This window comes from Mastigoproctus giganteus, chromosome 3 (genome assembly GCF_048544385.1).
Source record: "Mastigoproctus giganteus isolate SK-2022 chromosome 3, ASM4854438v1, whole genome shotgun sequence".
Lineage (NCBI taxonomy): Eukaryota > Metazoa > Arthropoda > Arachnida > Uropygi > Thelyphonidae > Mastigoproctus > Mastigoproctus giganteus.
Genome location: NC_143577.1, coordinates 7820578 through 7836778, shown reverse-complemented (window position 1 = coordinate 7836778; position 16201 = coordinate 7820578). Strand labels below are relative to the sequence as shown.

The 16201-nt window shown below is 33.3% G+C and overlaps 1 protein-coding gene across 1 annotated transcript in view; it reads right to left on the bottom strand.

The window, feature by feature from the left end:
• Positions 1-2409: 2409 nt before the first annotated feature.
• Positions 2410-16201, bottom strand: part of LOC150087638 (frequenin-1-like) — a 77829-nt gene continuing 64037 nt past the window's right edge. The window contains exons 5-8 of the mRNA XM_090369896.1: positions 13852-13930; positions 11105-11193; positions 8104-8181; positions 2410-2524 (exon numbers count right to left, since the gene is read on the bottom strand). Coding sequence (XP_090226022.1) covers positions 2432-2524; positions 8104-8181; positions 11105-11193; positions 13852-13930 — 339 coding nt within the window. The 3' untranslated portion in view covers positions 2410-2431. The remainder of the gene's footprint in view (positions 2525-8103; positions 8182-11104; positions 11194-13851; positions 13931-16201) is intronic.

The following is a 16201-nucleotide window of genomic DNA, read 5'->3' as shown; positions in this document are numbered from 1 at the left end:
TGGGGTGGATGGGATCTATCCAGTTATATTAAAGGAGGCAGCAAAGGAAGTAAGCAAACCCTTAGCCATAATTATGACAGCTTCCTTGGACTCAGGGGAGGTACCCATAGACTGGAGATGTGCAAATGTGACCCAAATTCACAAAGGAGGATCAAAGGCTGACACAAATAATTATAGACCTGTGAGTTTAACTTCCAGTTATATTTGACAGTTCCAAGAAAATTAATGGAGGCACTGGTTAAAGAAGCACTGCAGGATCATCTAGACAAGACTTCAGTTATAGCTCGGACACAGCATGGTTTTGTTAAGGGAAAGTCTTGCCTGACCAATTTGATTGGATACTATGATTGCAGTCACAAAAGAACTGGATGCAGGGAATAACGTTGATATTATATATTTGGATCTTAGAAAGGCTTTTGATACTGTTGCACATGGAAGACTGCTGCACAAATTGGAGCAGTGTGGCATTGGAGGCAAAATACTGCTATGGATAAAGGGATGGTTGAGGGGGAGAAAACAGAGAGTAGTAATCAATGGACACTGCTCATCGTGGACTAATGTTATTAGTGGAGTCCCTCAGGGTTCAGTGTTGGATCCATTATTGTTTTCTGTATTTATAAATGATATTGATGATGGTATATCAAGCTTAATGTCCAAGTTTGCAGACGATACAAAGGTTGGCAGGGTTGTTAAGGACAATACTGATGCTATGCTGCTGCAACAGGATCTGGAAAGGTTGAGCAGATGGGCTGAGAGGTGGCAAATTAAGTTTAACAATGACAAATGTAAAGTACCACATATGGGAAATGGCAACCGCAGAGCAACGTATCAACTCTGTGGTACTACACTGACAGTGGTAGAGAATGAAAGGGACCTGGGGGTAGTTGTGCAGGCAGATATGAAGTTCTCTGAGCAGTGCAGATGGGCTGCAAAGTAGCTCATGGTGTCTTGTCAATGATATACAGGAATTTTTCTAGCAGGGATAAGGAGGTGATTATTCCCTTGTATAAGGCAATGGTCGGGCCACACCTTGAGTACTGTATACAGGTCTGGAGGCCTCATTTCAAGAAGGATGTAGAGCTGCTGGAACGAGTACAGAGAAGAGCAACAAGATTAGTGAATGGAACAAAGGGTTGCTCTTATGAAGAAAGGCTTAAGTTTTGCAAATTACAGTGTCTGGAGACTAGGCACCAGCCAGGTAATCTGATAGAGGTGTATAAAGCCTTGAATGGGTTAAGCATGCTCAATGCTGATGGGATTCTGCCTCTTTCTCAGAATAATCACCTGAGAGGGCATAAATTCAGATTGAGGAAAGACAAATGTAGGGTAGATGTGCAGAAATTTGCCTTTAGCCAGTGGGTAGTTGGTTGGTGGAACAGACTTCCATCCCTTGTTGTGGAAGTTGATAGCCTAAATAAATTTAAGGCTCAGCTGGCAGGTATTTCGAATGAACGGAGGGATGAAATGGAAGTGCTTTTTTTTTTTGGCTGATGCTGCATAAGCTTGCTTTCTGGCATCATATGCCTCTACTAATGCTAATCTGTGAAAATATAAAGAACCTTCACAATTAGGGAAAAGTATGTTGTTCCTTTATATATTACAATGGGAAAACTGCATTTAGAATATTGTATTCAGCACTGGAGGCCACACTGAAGATCAAACCTTCAAAATCATATGAAGAATTGTTTAGAATGTGTGACTAGACATCTGAGGTGGATCCTGATTGTGTTATACAAGGCTTTGAAGAGAATCAGTACAATTGTCGAGTGAGTTATGTAGGAGAAATAAAATCTGGAGATCACAAATATAAAATTTTTGAGAGTAACAGAAGTCTGGTTATCATGAAATTTACTCTGGCAGCATGTTATAGATCATTGGAATAAATTGCTTCCATTGGTGGTTAAGACAGAGTTTGGTAAAGTTCAAAATAGATTTAGATTGTCACTCTTTTTGGCAATGGGGAAGGTTATAGTTATTGAGAATTTTTTCTCCCTTTATTTTTTGGCAGATGAGAAAAGGTCCACTTCCATGCATCATTTAGTTATTATAATATTAATGCTAATATATCATCTCAATATGTTGTCAAAAAAATATATTTTTTTTCCGTGGGGTTAGAAATGGAATTTTCTTTTATACTTTACATCTGAATGTGACATTTCTAAAGAGTCACGATTCTAAAGACCCTGTAATGTTATTATTAAAAGTTTACTAAAGATTCACTTAAATAGTAATTAAATTACTTAGTTCAGCTTTCTGGCTTGCCATTAGTAAATAAGGAAATTGTGTATTCAAATTATCATACAGTTGAGTAGCAAGTGGATATGAGAGTGAGAGAAACAGACAGAAATATAGAGAGATATACATTCTTTATTTTTTTGTTTACATATACAACTATTTTATATAAATATGATATGAATTACAGTAAACGCTTTCACGATGAGTATAGTGACAGAGCTTGAATGATCTTTGGGTCTTTCTTTGATCCTTCTCTGAATTCATCCAGTGTCAGTTTGTTATCATGGTTCTGAAAATTAGTACATACAATGAACCAAAACATATACAATTCTTTGTGACAGAATTAATTCAAATGTCTGTTTATGAATCTAATAAAATTTCATTAATTCAAACAGTACTGTTGGAGCTTAAAAATATGAGAATTATCTTAAATATTGTAACAAATCTTGTTTATTTTAATGTCATGTGTCATTTTAATGGGAGGAATGTTAAACCAAGATGAAAAATGCCTTAGAGGATGAAAATATGCATGATTATATCAGCCCATTTGTTAAAAGCTGATAAAAATGATTATAAAGAATAGTCAGAAGGCTTTCATTTCAAACCTCAGCTGGCTGGAAGACAGTTAAATAGGAGTAAGTTATAAAAAAGAAAGGGTTCTATGAATACAAGAATATATTTAACCCCGAGCTAGGTTTGCAGTCTTCAAGATCTCCACATGACCTTTAGCTGTGTTGTCTCTTCTGCTCCTTACACAACTGAAATTCTCAATACTGTTCAACAAAAGTGTTTTTTTTTTTTATTTTTCCATTGAAAATTTCAGAATTTTTGTTAGTTATTATGCAGAAAGTAAAAATTCTGGACCAAGATAAGCCTGTTCTTGATAATTATATCAAGAATAGCTGTATCATTGAAAACTATGAATTTAAAATTAGTGTGCATTTTTTGTGTTTAATTATTAAAGCATATGCTCTTTGCGCCTTATGGCAGTGCATAAAATCATTCTCTGGCATCCTGTCATGGAAGAGTCTGGCTGGTGTTGAAGTGCACAGATTTTTTGATTGATATTTCACTCATTGTCAGTCAATTATGAAAAGGGAAATAATCAAATCTTCCAAATATGAGAGGATAAATGTCTAAAGTCCTACAACGATACTTTATTTTCAAAAAAATAATTTAAAAAATAAGTTTTTAATATAGAAAAAAATGGATATTTAGTTTCTACAGTTTTGAATTATTTCTTGCTGATTTTTAAAGTTAGATTTTTAATGGGATAAAATTTACCTGATTAACTGAGCAAGAAACAGAAAATCACTCATATGACCAAATACTGAAGATTATTCCTAAATTTTTAAACTTCATAGACCTTAATAGTTTTAACCTTAAAAAGAATTTAGTTCAACAGTAATATTGTTTATGATTTACTTAAATTATTTTCTCTTTTTTTTTTTTCACATCCCCATACTATTTTTTAAAAATTTTTGTATAATTGAAAACAGTTATGAAGAAAAATAAATTTGATATAAAGATTTGTTTTAATAATGTCTTTTTGAATAATTGTAATAATATGTCTTTTTCATTTCTTTGACCCCTCAGTACATAAGAAAAAAACAGATTAAATTCAGCCTTTGATCCTTAATCCAAAGGATTAAGGATCAAAGTCTGAATTTAATCTGTTTTTTTTCCATGCTAATATAGTCTACTCTAGTAGTATGATATGAAGCCTGTGACCCATAGGTCAGCGAGTGATTTGTCACCGTGTTTGGCTGACTAGATAATTCATATGTCAAAAAAATTAACTTCAAATAAAATTAAAAAGTAGTATCAAATAAAATTAAAAGTATTAGGGGGAAAAAAAGCAAAAGGTTGTACACTGTTAAATATTCTTAATAAGCTGATGAGAATTCTATGATTTGGTTTATATTAGCAAAGATATACAGTTATATTATAAATGTGAGTATACATTGTGTGGATTGTGCCATTATATAGATGTGTAATGGCCAGTCGGTGAACTGTTTATTAATTGGAGCTGTGACCCAAGGGCTTTCTCATTCAGAATTTTGTATTGACCCTTCACATGTTAGAGAAGTTGTATATGTAGGCTCAGTTAAAAAGAAAACTGCACCACTGATTCCTTAAATGCCAATCTTTATGTAATTCTTCAGTGGGGCAAAGTAAATTTAGTTAACTTCAATACTAAAACTCAATCCTGTCTTATTTCTTGCATATAAGTCTTGCATGACAGTCTGTTGCTCCAATGTCCATCTTCAGTGATGCTCAGATTTCAAGACATGATCACATCTCTCTATTGGGATCATACTGACTCCTAATCTTTCTCTGTCTTTTTCTCTCTCAACATAAGCACATTGCAAATATTGCTTCCTTTGCATCAGAAAAACTGGATTTTCGTCCTTTTTCTGTACAAATCTCAAATCTGCCCTTTCATAAAATATTATTCACACATCTAGGGTGGTGCTCCCTAAATCCTCTCTCAAGTTCCAGATTCTATTCAAAAGAGGGCAGTCAGGTCTATAAATGCCGCCTGGTCAGGATTTCAGTGTTTTATTCAGTCTCCATAATGGTTATCGTATAGTGAAATATAGTGAAACTACTATCCCAGCTCTCCAAACAAGTCACAACTTAACTTATTTGGAGAGAGCCCGGTTTGAATTCTGTCAAAGGCAGGAGCAATTCTTAATGTGCTAACCACCACTACATTAAAGAAAAAATTGATACGTGTGCCACTTTTTTTTTTTTTTTGTTATTTTGGTACCTAACTTGTGTGTTCTTAACAACTCATACGATGACAATGGAAGCATCTGTTTTTTTTTTTTTTTTTTTTGTAAGACATGCTTGATGTGTAATGAGACATACAAAAATTATTTTAATGAAAACTGCATAACCAACATCGATTACTTATTTTATGTATATAATATGCATATAAAAAGGGCTGTTATAGTATAAAATGTATATTATTCATGGTCTTATGTCAGATTACCGACTGAAGTCTGTTAGTAATACTGAGTGCCCATATGACACTATCTGCTACTATTATTTGGAAACAGTCAGTTTTCAAGATGGCAGCATCCTTGCAGTCATGCATTGAGGTAGTGATGCAATCTGTAATCCAATTTTTGAATGCACAAGGAATAAACTGAAATTTATCACAGAATGTTGGTTCAGCATGATGTGTTGTCGCCACTTCTCAGCCCATCTGCCTAACTTTTCTAGATCCTGTTGATCTAGACTTTTCTAGATCTAGTAAAGACACTATGCTACTTAACAGTAGCATACTGTCTTTACTATCATTAACAACCCTGCCAACCTTTGTATCATCTGCAAACTTGGACATTAAGCCTCATATACCTTCATTGATATCATTGATAAATACACAAAACAACAATGGGCACAGCAGTGAACCCTGGGGACTCCACTAATAACATTAGTCCACGTAGAGCAGTGTCCATTTATTGCTACTCTCTGCTGTCTCCCACTCAATCATTCCTTTATCCATTGTAGCAACTTGCCCTTAATGCCATGCCATACCGCTCCAATTTATACAGCAGTCTTCCCTGTGCAACAGTATCAAAAGTTTTCCTGAAATTCAAGTATATGATATCAAAATTATTTTTTGCATCCAGTTCCTTTGTGACCACATTTAGTATCCAATGAAATTGGTCAGACGACTTCCCCTTAATAGACCCATGTTGTGTCTGAACTATTACTACAGTCTTGTCTAGGTGATCCTGCATCACTTCTTTAACCAGTGACTCCATTAATTTCCCTGGAACAAGTTAAACTAACAGGTCTATAATTATTTGCTTCACCCTTTCGACCCCCTTTGTGAATTAGGGATACATTTGCACATCTCCAGTCCATGGGGACCTCCCCTGCATCTAAGGATGTTCTCATAATTATGGCTAAGGGTTTGCTTATTTCCCTTGCTGCCTCTTTCAATATAACTGGATAGATTCCATCTGCCCCAGGTGCCTTTTATATGTTTCACTTCAATAATTCCTCCTCCACTTTGCTCTCCATTATTACAAAATCATTTAGCTCTCCCTGTTAGTGTTAGTAAATTTCTGTTCTCCCCTTCCTTACAGAATTCCTCATGTGTGAATGTAAATGCAAAATACTCTCGATACACTTTACCTTTGTATACAGTAATTATGTTAACTTATGAAGAAAAAAAAACTGTAATTACAGCACAAGGTAATATTCGAGATCCAGTCTACCTACATGAAACTTCTGTATCATAATGGCCAGTTCTCTATTTAACGGATCATAACATAATCTCTACTTAACAGTTAGAAACTGAACATAAACTAACAAACAGTAGGTGTAATGTTTTGTTTGACAGACTTCTGTGATAAATATAAACCAGAAAAGTAGCAATTTGTGGACAAAGATTTTTAAAAGAGTACTAGAGTACACCATTATTATTTTAAAAATTTCCTTATATAAAAGTTTATATGAATACATAATTTGAATATTTTGGTGGTAGTATAACTAATTTTATAAAATCTAAAATTTTATCTTTGGTGTGCAAGTTTTCATTTTTTTCCCCCTTCCAATTTTAATTAGAAAGGAAAAAAAAAAAAAAAAAACTCATATGCCAAAAACAAAAACTCAGATATGCCAATCTCTGCTTGCTACATGTGATGGAACTGATATTCAGGTTCAGGTGATGAAACTGATGTTCAGGTGACACTCAAGACAAGTGGACCTAATTTCAGCAAAGTTCAGTCTGTCTGTGAGAGCCAGATCCTCTGCTTGCACCTTCACGATGGTGGAACTGTTAGTAATCCTGGATATAACCTCCCATCTCTGAACAAATTCAATGAAAACATTTGGTGAAACTCAAGCAGTTGCTCTTGACGTTTCAAAGGATTTTGATCATGTTTGGCATAAAGGTCTTCTAAATAAGCTTCCATCTTATGGTTTGCCAACAGTTTTTTAATTGCATATCCAGTTTTCTCTCTGACTTCTCACTGTTGGTGATATTAGATAGCTTTGTCTTCTGACTTCTTCACTAATGCTGGTGTTTCCCAAGGTTCAGTTCTTTCTCCCACTCTTTTCCTCTTGTATATTAATGACGTTCTTCCATTGACCAGAAATCCTACACATAGTATTGCTGATGATAGCACATTGCATTCCACGTTCCAGTTTGAGAAACCTTGCCCTGCACAAACAGCTTCAACTTCTTGAATATCCACTGCCAATTCCTTAATTGCTGATCTCTGGGTAATGCTCCAGTGGGGTAAAGATAACTTAATTGATTTCAATCCTTCTGAAACTCAATCCTGTCTTATCTCCCAAAAAAGGATCCTTCCATTGCTGTGCTTATCTTTGATGACACTTTGGGCAAGATATATGATCTAGGCAAGGTCATATCTCTATTGCCTGAGAATATGTCTATTCTCAGGCAATAGAGGTATGACCTCTATTGCCTGAATTACAAATATTATTTCCTTTGCATCTAAGAAACTGGGTTTTTCTCTTTCTCTCTTGTCATTACTCAAACAGATAAACAGTATGTGAACCAGCATGTGGGTCTCAAGGATTCTTAAACATGAAAAGGCTGAGACATGAATGTCATGTCTCATGGTGGTTAACATGTTAATGCCATCTTTACTTAGTGCTGTTGTTTGCCAATCTTGGATGGAGTGAGTGGTCCTCCCATATTTGTATGGACTAAAAATCCTGCATGTTATGCAGATTGTCTGTGAACACACACACACACACACACACGTAGAGACATAATATAATGCAATATGGCCTAAGATGTTGATCTGCTGTAAAACTAATTAAAAATAGAAACAACATTTTATTTAGTTGAAGAGCAGAATCATGATAAGTAACACTTACTTTGTCTAGCTGTTCAAATATTTTATCTACTCTTTCTTGTGGATTGTCTCCATCTTCATCTTGTTCACCTGTCTGTCCCTGGATTAAAAAAACTTCATTAAAATAAGCCATTTAACATCACTTTATACTGATTTAAATGCAGTTATGGCTTTTCCCAGTAAAATATTCGCGTGCTCATCTAATACATAATAATAAAACTCAGCACTTAGAATGATTATTACTGCAGTACCATCAGTACTATACACAAAGGCACTTTTGTATGTAGCATTTTTATTTCATCATGTACATAAACATTGAGCAGATATTTATACTGCTCTTCTATTCTTCTTTTTTATTTATTTCTTGCTGATGCAGCAAAAGCCTGTGGCTTTCTTGAACTATATGGCTAAAACTAATGCTATACCACCCTGTCTCATGTGAATGAATTAGAATAATGAAAATGCAAAATATATTAAGAAAATTTATTTAAATTTGTCCTTTGTGTTTTCATTGTTCCAAACCATTCATTATTGAGTAACACAGAGGAGCAGTAGAAAATTTTATTAAAATATCTGCTGTATGGTTTATTTGTTTATGATTTTTATAGACTCACTGGTCAGGTCATATTTTTATGACCAGCGAGTCGTTATGCAAATCGAAGCAACTGCAGGTGAACTACAGTTAAGCCATAGATTTAATGAAGCATACATTTTTCCAGCTGTACCCAAACTGGGCATTTGAAGCCAATTTGTTTTCAGCTCAAGCATGCACTGTATGACAAGTAGCCACATAGCTGTAATTTGAAGAGTAATTTGTGCTAAGTTACAGAGTTTACTGAATAAGAGATAGCACTAAAATAGAGAAATTCAAAGTTACAATATAGCTAAAGCTATATGGCCTCAGAGAAATTATAAGATGTTTTCTGGACTATCTTGTCCTATCGTCTGTTTTTATTACCAGCAGGATTTAAACTTTAGACCATTGCATTGTCAATGCAATGGTCTTAAGTTTAAACTTAACTTGCCTTCATGATGAGTTGGCCTGGTGCACTACTTTTGAACACATGGCTTCACCAAAAGGTTAATTGGCCATTTGTTTTAAAAATGAGACTGTTAAGATGACATTCTGTTTCAGGCCTAACCTTAAAAACTTTAAAACTGTTTTGTCTGCATGCTGCCATAGAGACAACTTGCTCTCTGATGAGGGAGCAATTAGTCCTGAATCAGGCTGTTATAACAGTCTCTTCCTTAAAACAAATGGCCAATTAACCTTTTGGTGAGGCCATGTGTTTGAAAGAAGTGCATTACGAGGAAAACTCCTTTCAAAGGTAATTTTTTTCCTACTGTGAGAATTAAGACCATTGTATTATCTATACAGTTTAAATCCTACTGGCTGAAAAATGAGATTGAAGGACAAGATACTCCTGCAAGCATCTTATAAGGTGTTAAAATGTCACCCTCTTTTTGCACCAATTCTCAAAAACAAATGTGATTGTTGGTAGACCACTTTCTTAATATTTCTGAATTATAAAACCTTGAATTTTTTTAATATAAAATCTGCCAGATTTTTAAAGAATTTTAGATTGTGAAAGTGCTGGATTTTAAAGAATTCGAGATTGTAAAGTGCCAGATTTTACAGCAGTTGCACTCTGCTTTTGTATACAAATGCAAGGCATCAGAGACTCACCATGTATGAAAATGGCCAGAGGGGTTTTCATCAAAATAAAAAAAAAGTATGCAATACAAATGGAAATTAAATATAATAATAGATGTACATTCACATTATTGTTGGTTTTCCCTTACATATAAAATAAAGGTTCATATAAAAAAACTGCCAAATTTAACAACAAAAATAATATCATAACTAGACCTAGAGACATGATAACAGAGGCTGATAATTACATTCCTAACCATTTCAGAGTGATGCCATTATGATCCCCTGTATTCTCAAGTCAGAAAAAAAAAGCAGTGTGTGCTGATGTAATATTATTAGTATTAGCAAAGGACATGGTGCAAGGACGGTGGGAGTGTTATCACTCAGTACATTTTTTTTTTGGCTGATGCTGTAACATCCTTTCATGTAAACTGTTAATGTGTAAACTTTACTTCCTTTCAATTTTTAATATATTAATTTCAGCTGTTTTTTTTTTTTTTTTTTTTTGTGACTAGCATTAATGACTGTTTAATACAACATTGTTACTGTGGTAGTTTGCTCTGTGTTGCGTATCATAATTGTGATTGTTGTTAAAAGAAAGGTCATTGTAGTGTTTCATTCTTTTAAGAGAATCTGTTTATGAATGATTAGATTTCTTTCAATTTATTGAGTGTGACTGCACTGTGGTAACCAATTTGCATAAGTTGGGATGATCAGCAAAATCGACTTCAATACGGTTATTGATTGTTAAGATTTTGAATAGCCAATAAAATGTAATTGAACAGAACTGGGCGCGGCAAACAAGCAGAAAACTTTCAAATACAGTTATAGTATTCCATGGTGACATGCTTACTAATGTATCATATGATATTCATTTAATTAGTTATCATTAATTTGAAAAAAAAGGCGCCTCAGTAGCCAGGTGGGAAGGAGCAGCAGTGCATAGCACAGGCTTCTTGATTAGACCGGGGTTCGAGCCCGTCGCCACCAAATACGGAGGATGTGGAAAGGTCAGGGAATGGCCACCGCATATCCCGGAGCAATATGGCCTTAGTTGCTAATGCTCCTAAAAACCAAATAACTAACTAACTAACATTTGAAAAAAAAAAAAAAAATGGCAGAGAACTCAGTTCCAGACCATTCCATCTAAATCTGGATCTCTTAAAAATTTTTCTGATTTTTGATTTATAAAAATGAGCAAGTATGGGAGAGCATCCAACCATAAAAGCAGTTTATATATTTTATCAGATCACAGGAGGTCTGGGAGCCATCCACTAAAAAAAAATTAATTATCTATCTTGCAATGCCACCTTTTTATATTATACAGTAATTAATCTTTTATACTTCCACTTATTAGTAAAATACTTACCAGCATCTGGTAGATTGCATCCACTATATTATACATTTCTTCCCTGGTGATATGACCATTGTTATCAATATCATACAGCCTGAATGCCCCTATGTGTTGAAAAAAATTAAATGTTTTTTTTATATTATGCATACATGTATATCCAATTTTCATAAACTTCCCTACTGCATATGCTCTTAAATTATTTATTGATATTAATTATCAATAACTGATTTGGTCACCCCACACAGTATATTTCACTTCTGTTAAAACAATGACCACACTAATATCCAAAATTTTAATTGCTATGATTATTATACAATATAAAATATAAAAATATATATAAATATTGTGCAATTAAAACTGTATAAAAGTTATATACAATTAAAATATTAAAACTTTAAAGACTGTAAAAGACATGACAACGATGAGTGCACTGCTAATCCCACATATAACTTAACCTACTTAAGTATACATTGCAAGACACCAATCACTGGTGAAAACAACAGCTAATTGTGAAAAGCTTCCATACCATCATATTAAATAAATAATAAATCTGCAGCTATTGTCAATCCACGGGATGAAGGCCTCCTCAATACGTCATGTTGAGGGAATAAACCATAATCTGCCATGCTGGTCCAGTGTGGGTTGGCAGATTGACCCACTTTAGCAGTCAAGGGCTACTCAAAAAGTGTGCTATTACACTCCTGCTCCTGATTACTCAGCTACAGAAGCCTTATACCATCATATTATAATCTTTTAAATTTTAATTGTATATAATTTTTATTTCATTTATACAGTTTTAATTGTGCATTTATATTTTATTTTACATTGTGTATAATTATAACAGTATTATAAAGAATACTACAGTCTCTTACATATCACATTATTGTGTAATACATATAAATATCATGAAAAATAACACCTTCATTTTTTACCAAAATGTTAGCAGTAAAGAAAACCAATAATGCTATTGGATTTGGCTCAAAATACACATAAGGAAAAACAGTTAAATATAAATATTTTTATATTTGTTACATAATGTAATGAATGCCCAAGTCATTAGACAAAGTTTTTTTCAGGTTATCACCCTTCAGTAGTTTTCTCTTAGGGATTAATTTTTAATTTAAAGTTTTTCTCATAGAATTATTATTTTTCTCATACAATACAGCCTTATAAATCCAGCATCCTTGGGATCCAGCATATGGCAGATTTTTGAAAATTCTAGTGTTTTTTTTGAAAGGTATGCATATAGTCTAAGTATTCAGAAGCAATTTGTTATTTTTATTAGGTAACTCTGATTCCATAATCTCTACAAAATGATTGTTGTGAGCATTAGCCAAAATGTTAACCTGTACAGCTGGATTGGTTCAGTAGATAAATGTCATGGGTATTACAGTTGGTAGAATTGCCGTCTTCTCCACATTGGGTGGAAAAGACCTGAGTTTGAGCCTGTCAATGACGTGAGGAATTTTTATGGGGCTTTTTCATGTCACTGAGTTAGTTGTCTTAGGCGAGGGTAGCATGGTTTTTCCTCCTGGAAACTCAGATTTTTCATCCAGTAAACAGAAATCAACCACTGAACGTGCAATTTACAGACAATATAAAAGGAGCAATATGGCATTAGTTGCTGATGCTTCCAATAACCCTACAATAACAACGACATAACATCATTTGAATGCTACCTCCAATATGGACGTTATCATTATGAAATATATAAAAATATTGGATAATCACATACCTACTATTAAAAATAATATGAGGCATAAATAGTGTAACATGATTTTATAAATTGGATTGCTTTAAAAGTGAAATCCATACTACTTTAAGGCCTATACAGTACTGTGAATTGAGTGTCCAAAATGAATGATTTTAGTTGTTGCAAATAAATATAGTAATAATGACATATAGTCTATGAAATATGTAAAACAGAAAGAAAATAGCATTTGGAAATTAGTAATGGAACATAATGCATAAATTTGGCATCTGCAGTACTTTGTTTTTAAATTCAGCCAGCCTGTTTAATTTTTTCCACTGCCCTTAAACAATTGAGTACACTTTAAGAGATATTCAAAAAGTTCTGGATTTTTGAGGTACTGCTGTATTCTAGCAAAGATGAAAAGGATGAAGTTAAAATTCATAGCATAAATGTAGAACATATTTATATATTTGAAAAATGTGGAAATAACTTCTTGCTGATAGTCATCTCAGTAGTAAGATCAAAACAAGGCCGTATGAACATCACATTAATTTTAATCAAAAATATATTCTGTAATTTATTCAGTAAAGTCAGTAGAGTCAATTAATTTTAACATGAAGAATATGATATGAGCAATTTTATGGCTTTTTTTTTTTTTTACAGAAATAGATCATTTGAAGAAGACTGATTTATCTAAATATATTTAAAATTTTAATTTTTGTATTTTTAAATTGATAATTCCACACTACTTTTAAAAATTTTATTATTTTCTTTGATTAAATGTGTTAATTAAAAATACAATAACTTTCAACTGACATGTCATGGTTTATAATTTAATTTTTAATTATAGAATAGTGTGTGACCCAGTTTGTTCTGAATTTAATTTTTTTGTCCTAATTTTACCTATTATTCTTCTGCATACTATATGGATACTGGATACAGATACTAAGTAAACTCAGTGAGCACAGTTTGTGGTTATCTGACTACCAACAGATAATCATTTTCCTACCAACAGATAATCATGAATGAACGTATTAGAATTATGATCAGAAAAAGTTGTTATACTCACAGTCCAGTTTCTCGTCCACATTGCCTCGAGATGTAACAGAAAGAGCGCGAATGAATTCTTCAAATTCAATGGCTCCATCCTAGAAGTATAAAATATAAATAAGACTACAGCAAAGGCCTCCAAATCTCTTGGACTGCTCAAAAGAATCTTCTTTGACTTTTCCAGCATAATTCATAAAAACAGCATGCATAATGATCATTAACCCTATACTAGAATATGCCTCACAGATCTGGAATCCTCATACCAAAATTCTAATAAAACAACTGGAACGTATTCAGAAATCCATAGTCAGATTCCTAGTGTACAAGTCTAGGTTGGAAATGGACACAAAATCTTATTATGACTGGTGCACTCACTTCGGGATGGTACCACTTTCTCAAAGAAGGGCTGTGGGGGACTGCAAATTCCTGATGCATCTAGTGGCTGGAAAGCTGGATGCCTCCAAGATCCTCATCAACTTTAGCTGCCCTCCAAGAGCCCTGAGAAGACACAATATGCTGGCACTAGAGCCATTCAGAACTGATAATCTTAAATTCAACTATTTCAATAGAACTGCAAGATTGCTAAACGAATTCAACATTGATATTCTAGCTGAGGATATCAATATCAAAAAATAATTGCAAAGGTACTACAATCAAGTAATTAGAAAATGAGAATAAATGATTACTTAAATAATAATAAATATGTAATATTATTTATGGATATTTCAATAAAAGTAAATAAAAAAATAAATACAATAATAAGAAATAATACAAAAAAAATGGATAACTATAATAATAATTCAATTAACACAAAGTAAATATAATATTCCATTATATGTGCTGTATAATGATGTTGACATTGGACATTGTATATTAACTGTAAAAAGACCTGTAGTATTACTGTTATATTCCTCCTCTGTAAGGCTTAGGCTGTTCTGGAGTAATAAAAAAAAAGAAAGAAAAAATGTTTTTGCATTTTTGCATATTTCTTTTCAGCCAGTACACACAACTGAATGTGGGCAAAGTTATTAAAAATTAGTAAAAATAAATATCTTCTTCCTACTCAGTATTGGGTCTAGTGGCCTGTTACTCTCTTTCCATATTTTCAGGAGTCTGCTTCTGTCTCTCCTTCCCCCAGGGGAAGGAGAGATAAAGATAAAATAAGATAACCTATTTCTTCTAGGTGTGCAAGAATGCCATCAGCATTTAGTTTACTCAATTCATTTAAAGCTTTAAGCACTTTAATCAGTATCGTCGCAAGTGCCACATTTCCAGATACTTTTATAGAATTGAAGTCTTTTTTGTTAAGAGTACCCTTTACTTCTATTTTTTTTTTGCTCTTTGCATTTCATCGAAACATACCACATCCATCCTAAGGCCTTCCAGCCTTGTTAACAGTACTCAATGTGTTGCTAACCATTGCCTTATATAATGGGATAATCACCAACTTTTTACTGATGGCAAAATTCCTGTATACCACTGACAGAACCCTATGATCTGTCCTAGAAACCTGTCTATGTGTCTCAGAGAACTTTGTGTTGGACTGTAATTACCCTTAGGTCTTATTTGTTCTCTACTACCTTCAGTGGTGCCACCCAATTGGTATATTATTCTGGGATTACTGCAGTAACTTGCATTTATCAATGTTAAACCTCAACTGCCACTTCTCAGCGCACTGCCTAATTTTTCTAGATCTTGTTACAATAGTATGCTTCAATTCCTGTTATCAACCACCCTGATAACTCATGTATCATCGACAAACTTGGAACAGTATGAAATTTGTGGAATATAAATATGGTTAGTTAACCTGTATAAACTCAAATTTTGTATTTTGAGTTTATACAAAAAAAAAAAGTGAATTGACCAAAATTGTAATTTGTAAAGAAATTACTGAAGAGATTACCATCATCCACTGAGAATAAGTAAAAAAGTCTCCTCCTATGGTGAAGGGTTACTTATTCGAGGTAGTGCAATATCATGGCAACTCATTGTGAAGGTATTCACAATATGGATATACTTAATGATGTCAATTTATAACTGCTTAAGTAGTTGGCTACGTACAGAAATGATGCAATTGCACTAACTTGTACACTAGGTAGATAATGTTTTAATTTGTATGCTAGTTAACTCCCTACATAACCTGAAGCTCTAGCCCTAAACTATACTGTATTTCAGTACCTTATTACTTTTATCACTGCATTCAACAGTAATAAAATTGCAACCTGCTCACGCATTTTATTTTTGGATAATTTAAATTTTGCTTGTGTTCTAAGAGACCACACCATACCATTTACGTAATATTTTTGTATATATCAGTAATTAATATGTAACTGATGTTTTAATTTATAAATAATTTTTTCTTATAATGT